This window comes from Balaenoptera ricei, chromosome 1 (genome assembly GCF_028023285.1).
Source record: "Balaenoptera ricei isolate mBalRic1 chromosome 1, mBalRic1.hap2, whole genome shotgun sequence".
NCBI lineage: Eukaryota > Metazoa > Chordata > Mammalia > Artiodactyla > Balaenopteridae > Balaenoptera > Balaenoptera ricei.
In genome coordinates this window covers 64,442,264-64,466,323 of record NC_082639.1, presented here as the reverse complement: position 1 = coordinate 64,466,323, position 24,060 = coordinate 64,442,264, and the positions used below count along the sequence as shown (strand labels likewise).

At 34.1% G+C, this 24,060-nt stretch overlaps 2 protein-coding genes across 4 annotated transcripts in view; one reads left to right on the top strand and one right to left on the bottom strand.

Annotated features, from left to right (window-relative positions):
• Window positions 1–4,436: 4,436 nt before the first annotated feature.
• FPGT (fucose-1-phosphate guanylyltransferase) lies at window positions 4,437–11,774 on the bottom strand. Of its 3 annotated transcripts, XM_059924465.1 has the most exons (4): window positions 11,624–11,774; window positions 10,094–10,261; window positions 8,842–8,934; window positions 4,437–6,762 (listed from the first exon to the last, which is right to left on the bottom strand). In XM_059924465.1, the coding sequence occupies exons 1-4, from the start codon at window positions 11,703–11,705 to the stop codon at window positions 5,306–5,308; spliced, it is 1,800 nt and encodes a 599-aa protein (XP_059780448.1). In that variant the 5' UTR covers window positions 11,706–11,774; the 3' UTR covers window positions 4,437–5,305. The 3 variants fall into 3 exon arrangements, with proteins under 3 accessions (XP_059780448.1, XP_059780458.1, XP_059780468.1); XM_059924475.1 differs by lacking the exon at window positions 11,624–11,774 and having other exon boundaries at window positions 10,081–10,221; XM_059924485.1 differs by lacking the exons at window positions 10,094–10,261; window positions 11,624–11,774 and adding an exon at window positions 8,290–8,416 and having other exon boundaries at window positions 8,842–8,930.
• Window positions 11,775–11,880: 106 nt separating this feature from the next.
• The window catches only part of LRRIQ3 (leucine rich repeats and IQ motif containing 3), a 225,305-nt gene continuing 213,125 nt past the window's right edge, over window positions 11,881–24,060 (top strand). Inside the window, exon 1 of the mRNA XM_059899348.1 lies at window positions 11,881–12,026. The gene's annotated coding sequence lies outside the window, so the exon portion shown is untranslated. The remainder of the gene's footprint in view (window positions 12,027–24,060) is intronic.

Below are 24,060 nucleotides of genomic sequence, written 5' to 3'. Positions count from 1 at the left end.
ATGAAGTTAAAGACAGCTAAGCACTACTAGAGCCATCTTACGGAAAAAACTGAACGAACGTTTTGGCCAACCCAATACTTCAAGTCTTTAATCCATTTTGAGTTAATTTTTGTGTATGGTGCAGGATAATGGAGAAGTTTCATTCTTTTGCATATTGCTGTCTAGTTTTTCCAACACCGTTTATTGAAGAGGTGGTTCTTTTCCCACTGTATACTCTTGGTTCCATTATCATAAATTAATCAAACATACACGTGTGGTTTTATTTCTGGGCTCTCTATTGTATATCTATGTGTTGGGTTTTATGCCAATAAAATGTTGTTCAAATTACTATAGCTTTATAATACAGTTTTAAATCAGGGAGTGTGATGCCTCCAGCTCTGTTCTTTTTTCTCAAGATTGCTTTGGTTATTAGGGATCTTCTGTGGTTCCATGAAAATTTTAGGATTGTTCTATTTCTGTGAAAAATGCCATTGGAGTTTTGACAGGGAGTGCACTGAATCTGTAGACTGCTTTAGGTAGGATGGGCATTTAACAATATTAATTCTTCCAGTCCATGAGCATAGAATCTTTCCATTTATTTGTGTCCTCTTAAAGTTTTTTCATTAATGTCTTATAATTTTCAATATACAGATCTTTCATCTCCTTGTTAAATTTAATCCTAGATATTTTATTCTTTTTGATGCAACTGTAAGTGAAATTGTTTTCTTAATTTCTCTGATAGTTTCTCATTAGTATATAGAAAGGCAATGTATTTTTGTGTACTGATTTTGTATCCTGCAACTTTACTAATTTTTTTTATTAGTTTTAACAGTTTATTTTGTGGAGTCTTTAGGGTTTTCTATATATAGTATCATGCCACCTGCAATAGTGATAATTTTACTTCTTCCTTTCCAATTTGTATGTCTTTTATTTCTTTTTCTTGCGTAACTGCTCTGGTTAGGACTTCCAAAACTATGTTGAATAAAAGTGACAAGAGTGGGTATCCTTGTCTTCTCGTTGAAGTTAGAGAAAAGGTTTTCAGCTTTTAACCTCTGAATTTGATGTTAGCTGTCGGCTTTTCATACATGGCCTCTATTATATGGAGGTGCAGTTCCTCTATAGCCATTTCACTGGGAGTTTTTACCATAAATGGATGTTGAATTTTGTCAAATGATTTTTCTACATCTATGGAGATAATCATATGATTTTCATCCTTCATTTTTGTTAATGTGGTATATCATGTTGACTGATTTGCAGATGTAAATCCATCCTTGCATCCCTGGAATAAATCTCACTTGATCATGGTGTAGGATCATTTTAATATATTGTGGAATTCAGTTTGCTAATATTTTGTTGAGGATTTTTACATCTATGTTTATCAGGGATATTAGCCTGTAACTTTCCTTTTTTTATGGTGTCTTTGACTGGTTTTGGTATCAGCTTAATACTGGCCTCATAAAATGAATTTGGAAGTGTTCTTTCCCCTTCTACTTTTTGGTAGAGTTTGAGAAGCTCTTGTACTAATTTTGTTGAACGTTTGGTTGAATTCACCAGTGGAACAGTCTGGTTCTGGACTTTTGTTTGTAGAGAGTTTTGAAATTACTGACTCAATCTCCTTACTAGTAATTGGTCTCTTCAGATTTTCTATTTCTTCATGATTCAGTTGTGGAAAGTTGTGTTTCTAGGGGTTTATCCATTTCTTCTGGATTGTCCAATTTGTGGATGTTTAATTGTTCACCGTAGTCTTTTATAATCCTTTGTATTTTTGTGGCATCAGTTGTAATATCTCTTTCATTTCTAATTGTACTTATTTAAGCCCTTTGTCTTTTTTTCTTGGTGAGTCTAGCTAAATATGTTAGCTTTATTTTTTTTAAAGAACCAGCTCTTTGTTACACTGATATGTATATGTCATTATATCTCCCAAATTCAGTGAGCATCTTTGTGACCATTGCTTTGAACCCTTTATCAGGTAAATTACTTATCTCTGTTTAAAGGTTATTTCATGAGGTTTTATCTTATTCTTTCATTTGGAGTATGTTCTTTGTCTTTGTTTTTTTCTTCTCATTTTGCTTAACACTCTGTTGGTTTTGGTTTCTATACAGTAGATGAAACAACCACCTCACTCTGTCTTGAAGGAGTGATCTCATGTAGGAGGTGAAACTTGTCATTCAACCCACCCCGGCTCTTGATTGTCCCTCAAACCTTTGTGCTTGTCCAAGCAGCTATTATATTTTTAATAGCTCCTAGTAGATAAGGAAGCTCCAAACCTGTCAATGTTCCAAAGGGGAGGATATCAGTACCTAGATTCAGGCTGACTGGAAGCCAGACCTTCATGCAGCAGCTTTCAAGAGTATGCAAATATATACTGTCCTGTGGGACCACAAGCCCAAGCCCTACTGGCCACCAGAGCCAGGTAATCTGGAGGTGTCCCCTATGCAGCAGTTGCAAAAATCAGGGCTCCAGACAAGTGAATGAGCTCTTCTGTGGGTGATACCAATGAGCTGGGGCGAGGCAGTGGGAGAGCACCAAGATGGTGTCCATAGCCTATGCTCCTTGAGAGCAGCTTGGTAGGCCACTAGATGTGTGATAAACCTGAAGCCTGCCCCTCAGGCCAAAGCTCCAGAAGCAAAGAAAAATGTCTATTCATATCCTCTGCCCATTTTTTAGTTAGATCCTTTATTCCGATTTTCAACCTGATTCCAAATTGTGGTCTATTAGAGAACAGCCAAACTGGCAAGTCTGAATGATAGGTCACTTTAAAAACAAATAAACAAACTAGTCCAAAATTTTAATGAATACAGACAAATGGGAACACGAACACTAGCATGTTGGAGCTTAGCACACCGGTATTGAAGGGAAGGAGAATGTGTAGTGACTTGTGACAAAGTTCAGTACAAATAGTATTAATAATACAATTTCAGTAAGTATAAACAACTAAAGTTGTGTTCCTCAACCACAATAGAAATCAGCTTTGTCTAAAAATATTTTATAGGCACAAAGGATTCAAGTTAAACTAAGCAGCTAATGGTAGCTTGAATTATTTCTCCTGCGCTAAGTGAATTTATAAAGGTAACTTTCAAGTACCTTTAAAAAGGTCTTTTCTTTATTAATAATAGTTATAGACATAGATGAAGACTTGTGTTTCATTCAGCTAAACAACAAAAAGAGCACCTGAAATCCCTTAGACAATTTTGAACAAATTAATATTTTTTTCCTTAGTTATTTCTATTTTAATTCTGCTAGACTACAAGTTTCCTAAATTCTGGGTCTCCAGGTTGCTCAAGTCCAAAGGGCATTATGGTGTATGTGAATGGCATGTGTAGCACACCAGTTACCAGCTGTGATAGCTATACATATATTTTGCAGCAGGCAAGTTTTGATTTTGGCTCTGTGCTAAATCTGGTAATCTTTATATAACATAGGTAGTATTGCTTAGCCTCAGAAGATGAGTGGATCATCACAGCTTCTGAGAATTGATTCTGGATTCATTCCATCAAATTTCTGTGATTTTCAGCAGCATATAACTTGGATTTTCAAAGCTTTATTTCCACTTAGTATGCATTAATGAACACTCTTTATTTCTGTTTTGTTTAGTTTGCAAGACAAATGCCCAAGGGAGATTAATATCAAAAGTTGCATTTTTTTCCATGCCCTCTTGGTCATTGTTAATTATTAACTCATCAATAAGTTTACAGAATATATTTAGTTACAAATTGTAGCTGTCCTTCACAAACCTTGAAAGTATATGATTTAAAGGCTGTGATTTTACAAAATAAAAATGATAAATCAAGAGATAATGTCCAATTTATTACTTATTCATGCATGTGATTATCACATTGGTTGAGTTAGATACACTGCTGGTGGTACATGTGTGGTACTACACACCAAGTGATGCATATCAAGGAAAGAGACACTGCCAAATTCTTTGGAACAGATAACATTTCAAAGCAACTAGAATCCATACATTGTACAGGAATATGATTAACGTGGTGACCACCAACTTGTCAAAAACCTCCCACTGATTTAAATAGAACTACATTCTAGAGACATGTGATTAAACTAAAGTAAAAGTGAAACAACTCTGTAAAGTAATAAAGCATCAGCATCCAACTTGCAGAGCAGGTATCTGGTGTCCACAGCTTGAAGGTAAATCCAGGCATCAGTGTGGTGGTGGCACTTGTAGAATATGCAGCTTTATCAATACCTTTGATAGCACAGAAGATGGTACTAGATGGTATTAGAAGATAGCACATGGATATCAACCACTCTTGAGTTGAAAATTGCTTTAGAAAAGTTTGACTCTAGATGTGAAGCTTTAGAAAAGTCTTGACTGTATCTTAATATTTCACTTTTTTTGTTCCTCTACATGTATTTGCAAAAGGGTTAAATGACACAAATCTATATTTAAGTGCTTTAAAAAAAGATTTCCAATAAATAAAAACTTCAAGGAACAAGAAAAGCATTGCATATTTTATTGGTAGTGTTTTCTCTTTTTCAGCGGAACATAAAATAATGGTGATTCTTAATAACTGATGGTACCTTAGATCAATTAGATTAGAAATACAGCATTGAACTTTTAATGAGTGACAAACACATAACATCCTCTGAAATCTCTGCAAGTAAATCAGTAAATGCTAAACAATGGCTACCATATATCTTTATTTACTCCTTGGGAAGAAACTTGAAAAAATATATACATAAATATCATAACTGAGGGTTGCTGATAAGTCACATAGATTTTTATCATCAATTTCAGAATGGTTTGTATCTATTAATACTTATTTATTAATTCAGACTATCACAATATTTTAAGCATTCATTTAATTTGACTCTGTCAGCCATGGATTTGTTTCTGAAAAAGTACTTCTACAGTATTCCTACAGTGCTTTGAAGACCCTACAGAATGACATTTTTATTAGTTCATCAGAATAGGTCTAATGCACTTGAGAACTGCCAGTGAACACTTAGAACTTCATTGGAACCAAAGCCCAAAAGAAGATGAAAAAATTCTGAAGGTATATTTAGAAAATTACCTTTAAAACAATTATAGTATTTTGTGAACAAAATAATGTTCCACAAGTCCATCTTTATAAAAGAAAAATTTAAATAGTGATAAATATAAAAAAATCACTCTTCTGAACTTACATCCTTAAACTATTAATTCTTTCATCAAAAAATGGTTTATTTGTATTTTTGTTATTAATTTTATGCTACAGCAATCATGTTAATATAATTTTCATTAATTAGCTTCAATTAAAAAACAAGTCTACAGAAAACTCCTGCATCTGCAATCTTGCTCAATCAAGAAAGGCAGAGTATACACTATTTAAGATGTCTCTAAATCAGACTGTTTTCTATTCAAAGTAATTTCTAGAAAAATTTGCTCCCTATAAGTTATCATGTCTTCCACATCTTTGTAGAAAAGCATTTCTTCAATGGATAACAGCTTATATTTATTCAGGCTGAATGCAGACTTGTTCTGTACAGCATTTAACATCTTTAGGGATGTTGTAACTGAATCACTCAGAGAAGAACAAACTGGGAAAATACGAGCATTCCACAAACTCAAACATGTCTTGTTTCCAGAGAACAGTTCCTCTGTAACTTTGAGATTCCAAATGTCTAAGCATGACAGGAAACAGACTCCAAAGAATTGAAGTAACTTTACATCTGACAATGTTTTAACATTCTTTTTCAAGTTGTCTTGCACTCCACATGCCATAGTTGAATACTTTAAGTGTCTATCCATCTTCAAGGTTAAGGAACACACAAAAGAATGTGCAGACAGGACGGCTGTTGTTATGATATAAGAACCACTAATAATGCAATTTTCCCCAACTGAAACATCAGGCCCCAATCTGGAATACTCTACAACTGAGCCAGGTGCCACAGAACATCTTGAATCCAATATACTTTGAATGATACAGGATTTGTTACTAGAGCATTCTGGTATTGCTGGAAAGATGCTAAAAGCTATGGACTGTAAGCCAAGCTCTGACTTCAAATTGCTATCAGAAGTAAAATGAAACAAATATTCTTCAGTTGTTCCAATGTGATAAAATTTGGAGTTATTAAGAACAACAACATTTAGTGATGTTCCTTGAAGAAGATGAAATATTCTCTGCCTCATGTCTACCAATTCCGACTCTTCTTTAGTAACATTTGATGTGTTTCTGGTATATTCCACAGTTGCTCCAGGTCCTAAAGCCTGCAGAAAGTCTCCATAGGCATCTATTTCACAGTTTAGTGTACCTATTTTTTCATAAAAAGCAAGTAACTTTTTTGCTGTTTTATGATCCATGTAAAATAGGCTGTCTGTGTAGACATACTCAGGGTCTAATTTAAGAGAGGGTATGTAACCCTCAGCAAAGTTTTGTTGAAAAAAATTTCTAGGTCTACACACAGCATCAAACTGATACATCTTTTCTATGCTGGGCTTATGAAGGAAACGATGACAACTTCTATACTCGAGGTCTCTATGTTCTAAATAGTTAAAAGGTTCTAAGACAAATACTCCATGTGTTGTACCTACAGTCAAACTAGAAGGATGAGCTAAAGCAGTAAAGCCAGGTTTGTCAAACCTAATATACTCAGATTCTCCAATACTATAAAGTTCAATGTCATCTGCACAGGTAACCAGAATCCCAGGATTCATATGTGAGGGGAAATCAATGTACATGGCTAGTTTTAATTCCAACATCTGATAAATGGGGCTACCAAAAGGTAAAGCAGTGAAAATTTTCCCCAGAGCACTTGCATTTGGAAGGCGTTGACTGTAGCCACCTATATAAAATTAAACAAAATAACTGTTTTAAAATGTTTTTAAGATTGTTTATAAGATTTAAAAACCCAGGAGCATCAGTTACAACTCAAAATATCTCTAAAGATATTTAAAATATACAGTATATTACTGTATCCCAGGAAAGAATAATAAATTCCAGATTACAAATTCACAGAGCAATTCTGTAGAGATTTGCTATAATGCAGTTCTAGATTAGGAAAGAATTGTAATATGCTTTACAGACTATGAATTGTTCTAACTCAACTAGATAACAAGTAAAAAGGACAATGAGCTAAAATATGACCTTATATCTACATTTTACACAATAAATTTCAACCATGTTTAAACGCCTACATTAAAAATCCACTTCATGGGGAAAAAAAATGTCACAAAAAACTAATATACATAATTATCTGTTAAAGAGTAATTTCCAGATGGAATGTTTTTCCTCAATTACATACACTTAAAGGAAGCAAAGGTGCATTTATTTAAAAGCATTTTACAATGTATATTTGTTTTTAATTTTAAAAGGTTTTTCCCTCTAAGATGAGCCTTATGACTTAATTCCTTTAAAAGTGTGTTCTCTTAAGTACATTAAATAGCTTACATCATTTTTACGTAACTAATTATAGTGAGAGGCATAGTAGAGTCATACAAAAATGGGTTCAAATTCTGGTTCACCACTTTTTGTTTATCTTTGGACTTAACACTAAATCAGCAGATGTAAATACTTGCTTTATCATGTTTTATGAGATCAACAATACATGTAAAGCACTTACTACACAGTACATCATTCAACCAACGAGAGCTAATACTTTCTTTTTCATTTTCCAAATACTAACCAACAGTAAAGTTCAGTATTGTAAGAATTACCTACTTTTAATCACACTTGATCCTTGAACAATAAGGGTTTGAACTCTACCAGTCCACTTATATGAGGATTTTTTTCAATAAATACTGTAAGACTATATGACCCGAGGTTAGTTGAATCCCTGATGAAAAACTGTGGATATGGAGAGTGGAACTGCCTACACAGAAGACCAACTATGAAGTTACATGCAGATATTAGACTGTGTGAGGGTCAGCACCACTCACAGATCAATGCCTTATTATATATTTTCAAGGATCAATTGTATTAATATATATTTTCTGGTGTCTAACTTAATTTTTACTAAATTAGTAATAATAATAATAATACTTGTTCTGGAATAAAACTGTAAATTTGAATTTTTCTTTTACTTTTTCAGTTAGTCTTAAAATCAGAACTTGGATGCTTTACTCGGTATCATCTTTAAAAAGAATCATTGTTCCGTATATGAATCCTAAAAAATAAAAAGTGCCTTGGTAACCATGTGGATGAGTGGCTCTAAAATATCTGTTCCTGAACTGGTACAAGTCCATGACAAAGTTTCGCCAGCCTCCAGTACATAGAGGAAAAATAACAGAGGTTTTTTCATATAACCAAAATTTTCATACAACCAAATTTGTCCAATTTTAAAAATTATATTCTGAGATTACTTCTTTCCTACCTTTCTGTTCCCTTTTTTGGTGTGTGATTTTTCCTCTTTTATACTTTCTTGTCAACTCCATGTTCTGTCACCACCTTTTCTTTTTGTTTATAAACTCCTAAGGATTATGGACTTTGGCCACCAGTAACTAGATAAAAATGTGTTAACAGAAGATTTTGTGTAAAGTCTGGTAATCACAGTACTAAACCAGCCTCTCCCCTACAACAAGAGTCCTTTCTAAAGCATTGTCAAGAAACGTTCATATTTTGATGAGTTCTATCTTAGGAAAATAATTTTCGATATGTATACCAAAAACAATACATGAAAAGTTGAAGATTTATGTGATCTACAATTTTAAGGTTAAATTTTGTGAAAAATATTATGCTACTTACAACCTAAAAATATCAAGGAAAGCATAAAATATTTGTTTCCAAAGCAGAGTAACTTCAAAGACAAAAGAAAAAAAAAAAAAAAAAGAAAGAGGGGATAGTATTAGTAAGGGAAAAAAAAGTCCCTTCGATATAGAAAGTAATATACTAAAAGACAATGTAAATTAGTACAGTGTAACATTACCAGAGTGAATTAATAGGATGGTAAAAGAATTCCATTCATCTCCATAAAGCTTTTCCAAACATCGAAGGGCACAAAGCGTAGATCCTCCATTTCCTTAAAAATAAAGTTAAAAAGCTCAATTTATTTCACAGGAAGTTACAAAAACCTTGCTATTACAGTAAATTTAGGTGTTATAACTTTGAGGATATGACCTTTGGCTACAATTAACCAGGCAGAGAGCAAAGGTACAGGCAAAAGAATCAAATTAAATACACATTTCCTAGCAATTAAATAATTAGTAATAAAACCCAGAGATGAGCCCTTGGTAATAAAAGTTGAGTTAATCTTCTCCTGAAAATAGTAGTAAAAAGAAAGAAATGATAAATTAAGCAATCTGCAACACTATAAGACTGTAAGTTTACACATTCACTTGGAGTTATGAACTGTAAAACCTATTAAAATAATTCTCCCATATGATCAAATATATGTGTTAGATTTACTTTCTAAAAAGTTTTTTAGAACCTGTTTTCCTAAAAAACATCTTAAATGTAACTTCCACTTACTAGTTACCATGGGCAAGTTATTTAACATTTTGTGCCTGAATCTCATTCAAACATGGGAATCAGAAAAGTACTGACCACATATTTATGAGGATTAAAACACTGGCTAATTAGGACATGCCAGTATCAGATACAGATACCCTAACTCTGGTATCAAGGAGCTTCAGCTTTAAGTATCACATGGAAAATGGCCCCCAGGAAAATAGCATGTATTTTTATTTGCAAGGTAAGGTCAAAAGGCAAAGTAGACAAACTGGTTTTTAAAAGTAAACATCTATAATTATGCCATTAGACTGTGCTCTTTCACATTCTGCAATGTGGTCCCAAGAGGCCAAATATTTATTTTTCCTGATTTGATCTCTTCATGTAAGTTTCTGAACAAACTGTGTAGTTTGGAGGGACCTTAAGAGCCCTACTGATAAGGTCCAAAAGAATATTCACCATCTGAGTAAATTTTATTAAAACTAATAAAAGTCTCTTTTAAGTAACATAACATTCTGGAAGATTTTCATGGTAAGTCCACAATGTGTAAAAACAGTTGCCATGCCTTTTATCTTTCTTAAAAAATAGTGAATTTACATAAAAATTTTAAAGTTTGTAAAGACTATAGGTGGTAAGACACACAGTTTATAAACTGTAAGCCACAGGAAAGCTTTTCTTCAATGATTATTCTGCCCACAATTTATGATATAAATCTGACCATAAATGTGTACCAATTTTGGCTCCAGCAGGATCAACAAAAACATGATATTGAACTCCAAGTGGTAACTCCTTTTTTTTCAGCTTTTCTGACAGCTGTTGCTTATAAGCAAGTTCCTGTTTATCATCAGCTGCTGTTATTGCAACAATGTCCCAGAATTCTCCAGCTGCCACAGGTTTGCCTATGTGGAAGAAGCAAGAAAGTGATAAATATTATCAGAATTCTCTAGCTGTTACAGGTTTACCTATTTGGAAAGAAGGAAAAAAGAGGTAATAGTATCTTCAAAAATTTATCTTCTGCTTTTGAGAATTAGGGAATAATGAGTGGTCAGCTAGTAGGATTCAAAATAGTTCTAATGAGGATTGTTCACAAATTCTACTTTTTTTTCCTTTTAGATTACTTGCTCCTTTTATGGTCTACAGTCCCATTTATTTAGATTTTCTGAGAGTTGTAACGTTTCTTGATTAAGAGAAGTACTTTTGACTTGCTAAAGATGAGCTCAATTCGTAAATAAAGAGAGGAGACAAAGGAATAAATTAATCTCCAGCTTTGAAAATCAATTTTCACATACAGTGACCACTTAATGTTTGTTGGCTAAGAAAGATTAAACCCAACGACCCATTGCTACAATGTTGGTGTTCATAAATGTGGGCACTTTACTTTTTAATTGCCTTAAAATGAGCCATGCAAGTTTACAAAGGTTACTGGAGAATGACACCAAATTCTGGATAACAGAAAAGTTCCCAGCTCCCTGATGAACTCAATAAGAGACTGAACTTTTGGCTGACAGCTGGAAGCTCTTCTTTATTGATAAACAAGACGAATAAGGGTTTTTATTAGCTAACAAATTCTAGTCAGCTAGAATCTAATAGTCCTGAACATTTTACTGTAATCCAAGTATTATTTTCTGTATTTTTCAAGCAGTAACGTCAACAAAAATATGAACAATTAGATAGTTGTACAGGAAATGACAAGTGGCATAGTCCTTTAAAAAAACATTTTGATACAAAGTTACCCCTTTTAATTTTTAATCCATAATTCCACCGTGTTGTTTCGCTTTTCACTTAGTAAGCATTCACATCATGGAACAAACTGGTGAAGTAGGTAGGGAGTGGAAGAAAGCTAAAATTGGATTTGTAAGAGTCAAATCACTATGCTTTAGATCTTCTAGGTTTATTTAAAATAATTTTTGCTAATGAGCTAACCAAATAACTTGGATTTATAGCTTCACTAGTCAGGCTAATAATTGTCTGTCTTCTCATTCCTCCCTATATATATATATATATATATATATATATATATATACACACACACACACACGCAACTGGGAATAAACTTAAAGAAAGAAAGTAACAAGCATAACGTAAAGCAAGGAGAGTGACAGAAGAATAAAAAACTCAAGAGGAACATTAACTGCGCCTGGGCCAGCGTCCTAGGCCCGTAAGTGATTAGTAAAAGGAAGTGGTAGTCCAGCAAATATCCCAGCACGTAAAGCGCCCTCCCTGTCCATTGCCGGGGAGAGCCAGGGTTCGTCCTTTGGTACCTCTAAGCTCTGCAAACCTCCGCAACCTTCGCTGGGTGGCTTCTCGCAAAGATACGCCTGGAAGGGCACTCGTGGCTGCCATAGCTCACTTTCCCCAACACCGCCCGGGATTTCCAGCTATCTCGCAGCCCAGCACCGCACGCATGCGCCCTGGGACGTAACCCGTTCTTTGGTCCGGTTTCGTCTCTGTCCCGCCCCCTACGTGCGTCTCTCACGTAACTACGCCCCCGAAGCTCTTTGGTTTGCCTAAGGAAAACCGCGACGGGGTGAGCCCAGGGCTTTGCTCCGTTTCCCTAGCAACGGTCTCCGGAACGGATAAATGGCCACCTAGTGATTTGTCGGACTGTGCCGGGTCTGGGCCGCTTGTTCCCAACTCATAAAGCCTTGCAGCTCGGTAGACCCGGTGAGTGGTCCAGCTTGGGCGACGAAATTTCGAGAACTGACCCGCTTAAGGAGAAGTCCAAACTACAACCTAGCTTCTAGCTTTCTCTCAGAGGCTATTCGTCCTTTCTAACTCGTGGTTTGTTTTCGCCAGGGGCAGTTCCCAAGGACCTCTTGAGAGTTAATTCCTCCCCTTGGGTCGTTGTCTGAAGCCATCTCCCCCAGCCCCAGGTCCAGATACATACGCAGTCTGAACTTTTAAAATCTGTACTCTCTTCAGGAAGCTTTGTGGCTTCTTTGCCCTTGCAGTTACTATAGAGTGAGCCTCTCCACACCTCTCAGTTTTGAGATCACTTAATAGGCTTTTGGAAGTTGTATAAAATTCTGCAATGAGGCCCTTAACGTTTGGGGCTTTTTGGCTGTTTCTCTTGGCAACCTTTTGTGTATGCAGATTAATCTAGAACTTTCAATAGCATTCCTGGGAATAAGGTGGCCTTATTGGATGTGTTTTTGGTAGGTATCGATAGATAAGTTTCTTCTCTTGTAAAACACCAAGTTTATGATGAATTTTACAGATTCTTCTATTTATCTTTACACGTGAGAAAGCTATGAATGAGAGAGAATAGTGACTTAGGCTCTCACAATTAGTAAGTAGTAGAGAGAAGATTTAAGCAAGATATTTCAATCCCAAACTCCGACATCATTCTACCGCACCGTACAGTTTAATTTAGTTGAGAAGCCTGTCTTCATTAAAGTTTCATCAGGAACATAGGCATTCAAGGCCTTACAAGTTCTTACCATGAACTTGACTTAGTTTTTCTTCTACAGAATTGACCCTGTTATTTAATTCTGTACTTAGAGAGAAAGAATTTGAGTGAAAAGGGAGATTATGCTCTCATAGTTTTATTGTTTAAAAGCTTTCTTTTTTGTTAATAAAAACAAAACATTCTTATTAAGAACATTTAGAAAATACAAAAGACTTAAGTGAGGTGAGAGTGAACAAAAGGGAAAGTAGCAAGAGAGAAAGTCAGATAACAATGGCTTAAATAAAGGATTTTTTTTTTTTTAACTCAGTGAAACAAAGCCATTGCAAGGTTTTTATGTGACTTCCATTATGTATAAAAGGAGCATTTCACGGAAATGTGAAAATAGACTCTAGCGGAGAACGGGGCAATAATAGAAGCAGGGAGACTTGTTTGGAGGCTACTGCAGCAAGACAGGTGAGAGTTGGTGAAGGCTTGGCCAGGATGGTAACAGTGGGGGTGATGAGAAGTTGGTTAGATTCTGGATATATGTTTGAAGGCATAATTAATACAATTTGCTAAAGGAATGGCTGTGGAATGTGAAAGAAAGAGAGGAGTCAAGGATAACTGCCTGAAGGCTGGAGCGACCATCAGTTGAAATGGGAAAGGATATGGATGGGGAAGTAGGGACAGTTATTGGGGTAGTAGGGAGAGTCCAGAATTTGGTTTTGGATGTGGAAAGTAAACAGATGTATATGTGTGCAGTGCATATGTAATGGGAGTTTGTATGTATATGTGTTTGCATTATACATGAGTCTGGAGTTTGCAAGACAGGTCTGGACTTAGAGATATAATCTTGGGAGTTGTCAGCATATAGATGGAGTTAATTTTTAAACTACAGAACTAGATGAGGTCCTAAGGAAAGAAAGGTCAATAGAGCCTATAAGCTGAGGGATTGTACATACTAATGAGGTAAACGCTGAAAAAGGTAACTAAATAAGAAAACTTCAGAAATTATAACTGTGAGGGGACTAAAACAGGGTGATGTGATAGACTCTATAACAGAGTGTTAAATGTATGTTAGAGCATTTCTTGGACCTGGGAAGAATGGCCATAGAAATGGATGCTACTTTTTTGCTGATACGATTATATTACTCACATAAAATGTGCTGGACGTAAATATACTATATCAGCTATGTTTTTTGTCCTTCTTCTGTCTTTTCTGTTTTCTTCAAATTTTCACTAATATTAATTTTTAAATAAAAAATGAAAAAATTGTATACTATGTGAGTGGGAGTAAATCTCTGGCAGTTGATTGTAGTGGGTAAAAAAGTCAAGGAATTTTATTTAAGTTTAGGTTTTATATAATCAGACAGTGTGATAATGGTTGTTTAAACAGTCATAAGCTACAGTGACCAGAATAAAATATGTCAACATAGGTCAATAGGCCATTATTCTGTATAGAATGGAAATGATGTGTTTGATTTTGAATTCCACATTTCAAAAGGGACATCAAAATAATAACAAATATGATTTAAAATAAAGATTTCAAAGATTTGTTGATTAAAAAAAAAGGGGGACATCAGACAAACCAAACTATAATAAGTTGAAAAAAGATGTTCTTTGGAGGCATTTGGGCTTTTTTATTTTTATTTTTTTCTATTGGAGGAGAGTATCTGAAGAAGTGGCCTGAAAAGAAGTGAGATAGACTTTTTAAGAACTTTACCGAGGTATACTTTACATATCATTAACCTATTGTAAGTGAGCAGTTTAATGATATTTAGGAAATGTACTGAGTTGTGCAACCGTGATCACAAGCTAGGTATAGAGCATTTCCATCACCCCAGTAAGATGCCTTGTGCTTATCTACAATTAATGCCTGTTAGGTTATTTTTATTACTATAGGCATGGATATGACTGTTGTGTGAAAGTTGTAGAGAAGCACGTTAAATTTTTTCTTCTCCTTTATAAAAAGAAGCTTAAGCCAAATGGAGCAGGTCCTTGATTACGGACCATGGAGCTCAGGTACATGGCTTGGCCAGTTCATGCTGGGGCTCTCATCTTTTCCGTTACTTGTGCATCATCTCTGTTTAACCAGTCTTCCTCCTCTTACTCTTCCTGATGTGAAGTGTAAAGCAAAAATCTCTTTTTTACTGTTTCCTTTCTTTGAATTTAATTACTCAGCTAGCCTGGTCTCAGACTATTTCTTCACTGATTTTTCCCACTGTAGCCTATTGAAGGAACCCTCACCACCTTTCTTGAGGGCAAAGGAAAACTTTTTTCCCCTAAACTTCTATTTTACTTTCTCTCTTAGTTTTTTTAAAGACTTTATTTTCAGAGCAGATTTAGGTTCACAGCAAAATTGAGAAGAAGATACAGAAGTTTCCAGTATACCCTCATAGATACCCACACATGCATAGCTTCCCCCATTATCAACATACCTCACCAGAGTGGTACATTAGTTAAAACTGATGAACCTACAATGACACATCACAATCACTCAAAGTCTGTAGTTTCCCTTAGGATTCACTCTTGGTGTTTTATATTCTATGGGTTTGGACACAGTATAAAGACATGTATACATTGTTATAATACTATTCAGAGTAGTTTCACTCTCCTAAAAATCCTCTGTGCTCTGCCTATTCATCCCTCATTCCCCAAATCCTGCAAATCCTTCAACCACTGATTTTTTTACTGTTTCCATGTTTTGCTTTTTCCAGAATGTCATATGGGTGGAATCCTACAGTATGAGTCTTTTTAGATTGGCTTATTTCACTTAATAATATGCATTTAAGGTTATACCATGTCTTTTCATTGCTTGATAGCTAATTTATTTTTAGTGCTGAGTAAACAGTCCATTGTATGGATGTACCACAGGTTATTTATCCCTTCACCTACCGAAGGACTTCTTGATTCCTCCCAATTTTGGTGATTGTGGGTAAAGCTGCTATAAATATCCATGTGCAGGGTTTTGTGTGAAAATAAGTATTCAACTCCTTTGGGTAAATACCAAAATATGCAATTACTGGATCTTATGGTAAGAGTGTATTTAGTTTTTTGAGAAACCCCCAAACTGTCTTCCAGAGTGGCTATACCATTTTGCACTCCTACCAGAATGAAAGAAAGTTCCTGTTTTTCCACATCCTTGTCATCAGTTTGTGTTATCAGTGTTAGACTTTTGGCCATTCTAATTGGTGTGTTATGGCATCTCATTGTTTTCTTACTTTGCATTTTCCTGATGACATGTATTGAGGAGAGACTTTCATATGCTTATTTGCCACCTATGTATCTTCTTTGCTGAAGTGTCTGTTAAGGTTTTTGGCTTATTTTTTAATCTGGTTGTATATTTTCTTATTGTTGAATTTTAAGAGTTCTTTGTATATTTTGTATAAGAGTCCTTTATCAGATGTGTCTTTTGCAAAAGATTTTCTCCCAGTCTGTGACTTGTCTTCTGATTCATTTGGCATTACCTTTTGCAGATCGTGTCTTTAATAGTAATGAACTATAGATTATAAACTATTTTTTTATTATGTTTTTGACGTTGTATCTAACAAAGTCATCATCATCCTAATGTCATCTAGGTTTTCTCCTAAGTTATCTCCTAAGAGTTTTATTGTTTTATGTTTTACATTTAGGTCATATATCCAATTTGAATTATTCTTTCTGGAGGTGTAAAGTCTGTGTCCAGATTCATTTTCTTTTTCATGTGGCTGTCCAGCTGTTTCATCACCATTTGTTGAAAGTTTGTCTTTGCTCCACTGTAGTGCTTTTTCTCCTTTGTCAAAGATCAGTTGACTGTATTCATGTCTGTCTGTTTCTAGGCTCTCTATTCTGTTCCACTGATCTATCTATCTTTCTATCTAGCTTTATAGTAAGTCTTGAAGTCAGGTGGTATCATTTTTCCAACTTTGTACTTCTGAAGTATTGTCTTAGATACTGGGAGGTCTCTTACCTCTATATATAAACTTTAGAATCAGTTTGTCAATAGTGATAAAATAACTTACTGAGATTTTGACTGGGGTTGTACTGAATCTATAGATAAGTTGGGAAGAACAGACATCTTGATAATTTTGAGTCATTCTATCCATGAACATTGTCTTTCTCTTTGAATTTGCTCACCAGCGTTTGTTTGTTTGTTTTCCTCTTATAGATCTTGTACATATTTTGTTCTATTTATATGTAAATATTTCATTTATGGTAGTGGTAATGGAAATGGTATTGTGTTTTTAACTTATTCATTGCTGGTATATAGGGAAGTGATTGACTTTTGTGTATTAACCCTGAATCTACAACTTTGCTATAATCACTTAGTAGTTCCAAGGGTATTTGTCTGTTCTTTTGAATTTTCTACACTGACAATCATGTCATCTGTGAACAGAGATGTCATCTATACATTTTTATTTCCTTTTTTTTTTTTTTTTGTCTCATTGCATTAGCTAGGACTTTCAGTACAATGTTGGGAAGTAATGGTGAGAAGGGACATCCTAGCCTTGGACTTCATCTTAGTGGAAAAGCTTCTAATTTCTCACCATTAAGCACAATGTTAGCTGTAGATTTTTTGTAAATAGTCTTTATCAAGTTGAGGAAGTTCTTTTCTATTCCGAGTTGACTGAGAGTTTTATCATGAATAGGTGTTGGATTGCATCAAATGCTTTTCCTGCATCTGTGATTCTTCTTTTTAGCCCATTAATGTGATGGATTACATTAACTGGTTTTTGAATGTTGAACCAGTCTTGTATACCTGGGATAAATCCAGCTTGGTGGTAGGTGTATGATTCTTTTTATACATTGTTGGATTCGATTTACTAATTTTTTTTTAGTATTTTTGCATCTGTTTTCATGAGAAATACTGGTCTGTAGTTTTGTAATGTCTTTGACTGGCCTTAGTATTAGGATAATGCTGGCCTCGTAGAATGAATTACAAAGTATTCCCTTCGCTTCTATCTTCTTAAAGAGATTGTAGAGAATTCATGTAACTTCTCCCTTAAATTTTGGTAGTATTTCCCAATGAACCCATCTGGGCTTGGTGCTTTTGTTTTTGAAGGTTATTAATTATTGACTCGATTTCTCATAGGTATACACCTATTCAGATTGCCTATTTATTCTTGTGCGAGTTTTGGCAGATTATTTCTTTTAAGAACAGTTCATTTCATCTAGGTTATTAAATTTGTGTGCACGGAGTTCTTCATAGTATTTCTTTACTATCCTTCCAATGTCCACAGGATCTGTAGTATTGTCCCCTTTTTCATTTCTGATATTAGTAATTTATGTCCTCTCTTTCTCTCTCTCTCTCTTTGGCTTGGCTAGAGGTTTATCAGTTTTATTGATCTCTTCAAAGAACCAGTTCTTGGTTTAATAGATTTTCTCTGTTGATTTCCTGTTTTCAATTTCATTGATTTCTGCTCTAATTCATATTAGTTTTATTCTCCTTTCTTTGGATTTAATTTTCTCTTCTTTTTCTAGTTTACTAAGATGGAAGTTTAGATTGTTACTTTTAGATCTTTCTTCTTTTGTAACATCTGCATTCAGTGCTATAAACTACCCTCTAAGCACTGCTTTGGTGCATCCCACACATTTTGTAAGTTGTATTTTTATTTTCATTTGGTTAAAAATATTAAACAATTTATCTTGTAATCTTTTTTGGCCTATGTGTTATTTAGAAATATGTGTTACTTAGAAATGTGTTGTTAATCTCCATCTGTTTGGGGATTTCCTAGCTATCTTTCTGCTATTGATGTCTAGTTTAATTTCATTGTGATCTGGGGCAGATATTGTATGGTTTCTGTTCTTTTAAGTTTGCTAAAGTGTATTTTATGATCCAGAATGTGTTCTATCTTGGCAAATGGTTCATGTGAGCTTTCTTTTTTTTTTTTTTAATTTATTTATTTATTTTTGGCTGTGTTGGGTCTTCGTTTGTGTGTGAGGGCTTTCTCTAGTTGCAGCAAGCGGGGGCCACTCTTCATCACGGTGTGCGGGCCTCTCACTGTCGCGGCCTCTCCCGTTGAGGAGCACAGGCTCCAGATGCGCAGGCTCAGTAGTTGTGGCTCACTGGCTTAGTTGCTCCACGGCATGTGGGATCCTCCCAGACCAGGGCTCGAACCCGTGTCCCCTGCATTGGCAGGCAGACTCTCAACCACTGCGCCACCAGGGAAGCCCCCATGTGAGCTTTTGATGAATGTGTATTCAGCTGTTGTTGGATGAAGCAGTCTGTATGTATCAATTATATCCAGTTGATTGATAGTGTTGTTGAGTTCAACTATGTCCTTACTGATTTTCTGTCTGCTGGATCAGCCCATTTCTGATAAAAAGGTTTTGAAGTCTCCAACCGTGATAGTGAGTTCTTCTGTTTCTTCTTGCAGTTCTTTTAATTTTGCATCACATAGTTTTACCCTCTGTTGTTAGGAGCATAAACCTTATCAGTTGGTATGTCTTTTTGGAGAAATGACCCTGTTATCATTATGTAATGCTCTCATTATCTCTGATAACTTTTCTTGCTTTGAAGTCTGCTCTGTCTGAAGTTGATATAGCCACTCCTGCTTTCTTTTGATTAGTATTAGCATTGTATATCTTTCTCCATCACTTTAATCTATATGTCTTTATATTTAAAGTGGGCTTTATTGTAGACAACGTATAGGTGGGTCTTGTTTTTTTATTTTTTTTAATCTCCTCTGACAATCTCTTTTGATTGGTGCATTTTGACTGTTGATGTTCATAATGATTATTGGTATAGTTGGATTAATATCTGCCATATTCATTACTGTTTTCTATTTATTGCCATTGTTTTTTGTTCCTATTTTTGCCTTCCATACTTTTTCTGGCTTTTGTGGTTTTAAGTGAGCATTGTATATGATTCTGTTTTCTCTCCTTTCTTAGCATATTGGTTATAGTTCTTATTTTACTTTTTTTAATGGTTACCCTAAAGTTTGCAATCACATTTATAACTAATCCAATTCCATTTTCAAGTAACATTATACCTTTTCCCAGGTAGTGTAAGTACCCTACCTTATAATAAGAAAATAAACCTAATTCCTTCCTCTATCCCTTATTACTGCTGTCTTTAATTTCACTTATGTATAAGTATTCATACATATATGATATATAATTAAGCATAGATAATTTCATACATTGTTTGCTATTAGTATTTTGACAAATTGTTATCTGATCAATTAAGAATAAGAAAAATAAAAGATTTTATTTTACCTACACATTTTTCTTTCCCAGTGCTCTTCCTTACTTTATGTAGAACTGAGTTTCTGAACTACAGTATATTCCTTTTCTTTAAAGAACTTCTTTTAACATTTATTGCCAGGTAAGTCTACTGGCAGCAAATTCCCTCAATATTTGTTTGTCTGAGTAAGTCATTATTTCTCCTTCACTTTGAAGGATAATTTCAGAGGGTACAGAATTCTAGGTTGGTGAGTTTTTTTCTAGCAACACTTTAAATATTGTATTCCGCAGTCTTCTTGCTTGCATGGTTTCTGAGGAGATTCAGATATACTTCTTTGTTGTTATGTTAGAAAGATGTTTTATCTTCTGGCCTCTTTCAGGAATTTATCTTTGATTTTCTGTAGCTCTCTTAGTTTTTTTGTAGAATATTTCAAATGACTGTCAGGTAATAAAATCATAATATACCTGTCCCAATATTAGCATGAGTTTTTTTTCCAGGGCATAGAGAGGGCAAGTGGTGAAGAATATAAATTAGGAGAGTAAATAACTAAATTTCAATTAGTAAGTACACTATTTATTACTCTTACTAGAAGTATATTAATGACCCAACTTTAAAATATTCAAACTCTGTTTTATGAATGCTAACCAAGGTTTTTAAGCTAGAAGAAACAAATATTTGCTATGTTAAATTTTTCTTATTAATTTCTTATTTCTGTCCATGTATTTTTCTGGCTGTTTTAATTAGTGTTGGTTGTTTTATATCTATCTTCTGGCTTATCACCCTTTAGTTTTTTTCAGGTTTATGACTTTAGAATCAATGAGTGTGGAATAGAAACAGAAATTGAAAACTGGCATTTTCACAAGAGCTTTTTTTTAATAACAGAAATACATGTAGCTTTCTAAATTTTAGAAAGCAAATATATTTATAGGGGAAAAAATAAGATATCTTGATTACAAGTGAGTCTTGATTTCTTGCTCCAAATGATATTTTATGTCATTTGAAATGAACATGTAATGTTTCAAAGAAGCAAGCTTATTTACATTAATTTATAAACCAACTAAATTCCATTTTTATTTTCCAGGAGACATATACTGTTCTGACTGTTCTACTAAAACCCCTCTCTTTAGTTTTTAAAGAGCATTTTGTCTGTGATGTAAAATCATAGCAAGTCTTCATCAAAACAGGATTGATTTAATAAATTTATTGGCTAAATAAAAAAAGTATTTTAAAATTATAATTACTATATATATTATGGATTTCAGTCTATTGCACACATTTTATGTTTTTTTTTAAAATTTTTATTTATTTGTTTACCTTTGGCTGTGTTGGGTCTTCGTTTCTGTGCGAGGGCTTTCTCCAGTTGTGGCAAGTGGGGGTCACTCTTCATCGTGGTGCGCGGGCCTCTCACTATTGCGGCCGGCCTAGTCGCTCCGTGGCATGTGGGATCTTCCTAGACCAGGGCTCGAACCCGTGTCCCCTGCATTGGCAGGCAGACTCTCAACCACTGTGCCACCAGGGAAGCCCTATTGCACACATTTTAAACTAAAAGTAGTTTGCAACCACAATAGATATAAAATATTACTAATTATAATCCTTACAGTTTGCTTTCAAAAAAATTTTTTTTCCTTTTAAATGATTTTATTTTATATACAGAATCTTATCAGCTTATATGATAATTCTAGAGTCCATTATCCAGCATTCCACTTATTTATAATGTCATAACTAATGTTTACAAAATAAGGTACTGCAACATAGGTCATCAAAACTAATATTATACTTTAATACACTTAACTTAAAATAATATACCTGTATTATTAGTATATAAAATTCCAGTGGATGGGTGTGATATCTAAAGGTCATTGACACAGTTACAAAGCATTTCTTTGAAAAATATCTTAAATATTTTTTATATATTCATTTGAAATTAAAAACACAGAATAAAGAGTTTTTACTTTTCAACATTTAACTTAGATATTCATTCATCATAAGCACTTACAGTTCCTATGTGTATTTACCACCAGTTTTTTAAATGGAAAAATTTGGGAACAAAGATGAGATTTATAATTGATGGGCATTGTATTTTATAAAAACATGGTTTTTATAATATGATTAATAATGTATGATAATTTTAAAATTAGTATTACAGTCAATACAAACTAATGAAAGATTTACTGATATATATATACACACACATACACACATTTTTTTTTATTGAAATATATTTGATTTACAATATTGTGTTAGTTTCAGGTGTACAGCACAGTGATTCAGATATATTCTTTTTCAGATTCTTTTCCCCCTTATAGGTGATTACAAAATATTGAGTCTAGTTCCCTGTGCTATATAGCAGGTCCTTGTTGATTATCTATTTTATATATAGTAGTGTGTATATGTTAATTCCAACCTCCCAATTTATCCCTCCCCCACCCCTTCCCCCTTTGGTAACCATAAGTTTGTTTTCTATGTCTGTGGGTCTATTTCTGTTTTGTAAATAAGTTCATTTGATACTGATTTCTTTTTAAGCCCAGAACTTCTTTGAAACTGTAATTGGAGCCCTGATGCTTTCTCTAATGTGTTGCTGTACTTAAACTAAATTTGCCTTTTGAACTTTATATTATTATTTGAACTTAATAATATACTTTTATGTACATTTCACAAAGTAATTGTAAAATTATCGGAGTCTAAAAGGAACAGAAGGATTCCTCTTTAATGGTCATATTTAAAATTGGCAGCACTCGACAAGCAGGCTTTTAGGTAGGTAGAGGAGGAGCTATCAATTGTAGTATCAATTGAGGTACAATTGACATATAACATATTAGTTTCAGATTTAATACGTAATGATTCAATATTTGTATATATTGAGAAAGGATCACCACAATAAGTTTAGTTAACATCTGTCACCATGCCATGCAAAATATTTTTTGCTTTTGAAGAGAACTTTTAAGATCTACTCTATTAACCACTTTCAAATATGAAATAGAGTATTATTAACTACAGTCACCATGCTGTACATTACCTCCCTATGACTTATTTATTTTATAATTGGAAATTAGTACCTTTTGAACCCTTCACCCAATTTGCCAAACCCCCACTACCCACCTATGGGAACCACCAATCTGTTATCTGTTTTTATGGGCTTCCTTTTCTTTCTTTCTTTTTTTTTTTTTAAGATTCCATGCATAACTGAGATCATACAGTATTTGTCTTTCTCTGACTTATTTCACTTAGCATAATGCCCTCAGGGTCCTTTAATGTTCTCACAAATGACAAATTTCATTCATTTTTATGGTTGAATAATATTCCATTGTGTGTGTATACACACACACACACACACACACACACACACATATCACATCTTCTTTATCCATTCATTCATCACAAAACACATAGGCTATTTCCATGTCTTGGCTATTGTAAATAATGCTACAATGAACATGGGGGTCCAGATACCTTTTCAAGTTAGTGTTTATGTTTTCTCCATATAAGTACCCAGAAGTAGAATTGCTAGATCATATGGTAGTTCTATTTTTAGTTTTTTGAGGAAACTCCATACTGTTTTCCATAGTGGTTGTACCAATTTACATTTCTCCCTACAGTGCACAAGGTTTCCCTTTTCTCCACATCCTTGCCAGTACTTGTTATTTCCTTTTTGATGATAGCCATTCTAATGAGTGTGAGGTGATACTTCATTGTGGTTTTGATTTACATTTCCCTGGTGATTGGTGGTGTTGAGTATCTTTTCATGTACCTGTTAGCCAACTCTATGTCTTCTTTGGAAATATGTCTATTCAAATCCTCTGCCCATTTTTTAGTTGGATTATCTTTTTTGCTGTTGAGTTGTGTGATTATATATTTTGACTATTAATCCCTCATCAGATATATGATTTGCAAATATCCAGTAGGTTGCCTTTTTATTTTATTGATGATTTCCTTTGATGTACAGAATCTTTTTAGTTTGATGTATTTCCACTTGTTTATGTTTGCTTTTGGTGTCAGATCCAAATACCGTCACCAAGACCAATGTCAAGGAGTCTACCACCTATATGTTCTTCAAGGATTTACATGATTTCAGGTTTTACTTTCAAGTCTTTAATCCATTTTGAGTTAATTTTTGTATGATTTAAGATAGCAGTCAAGTTTCATTC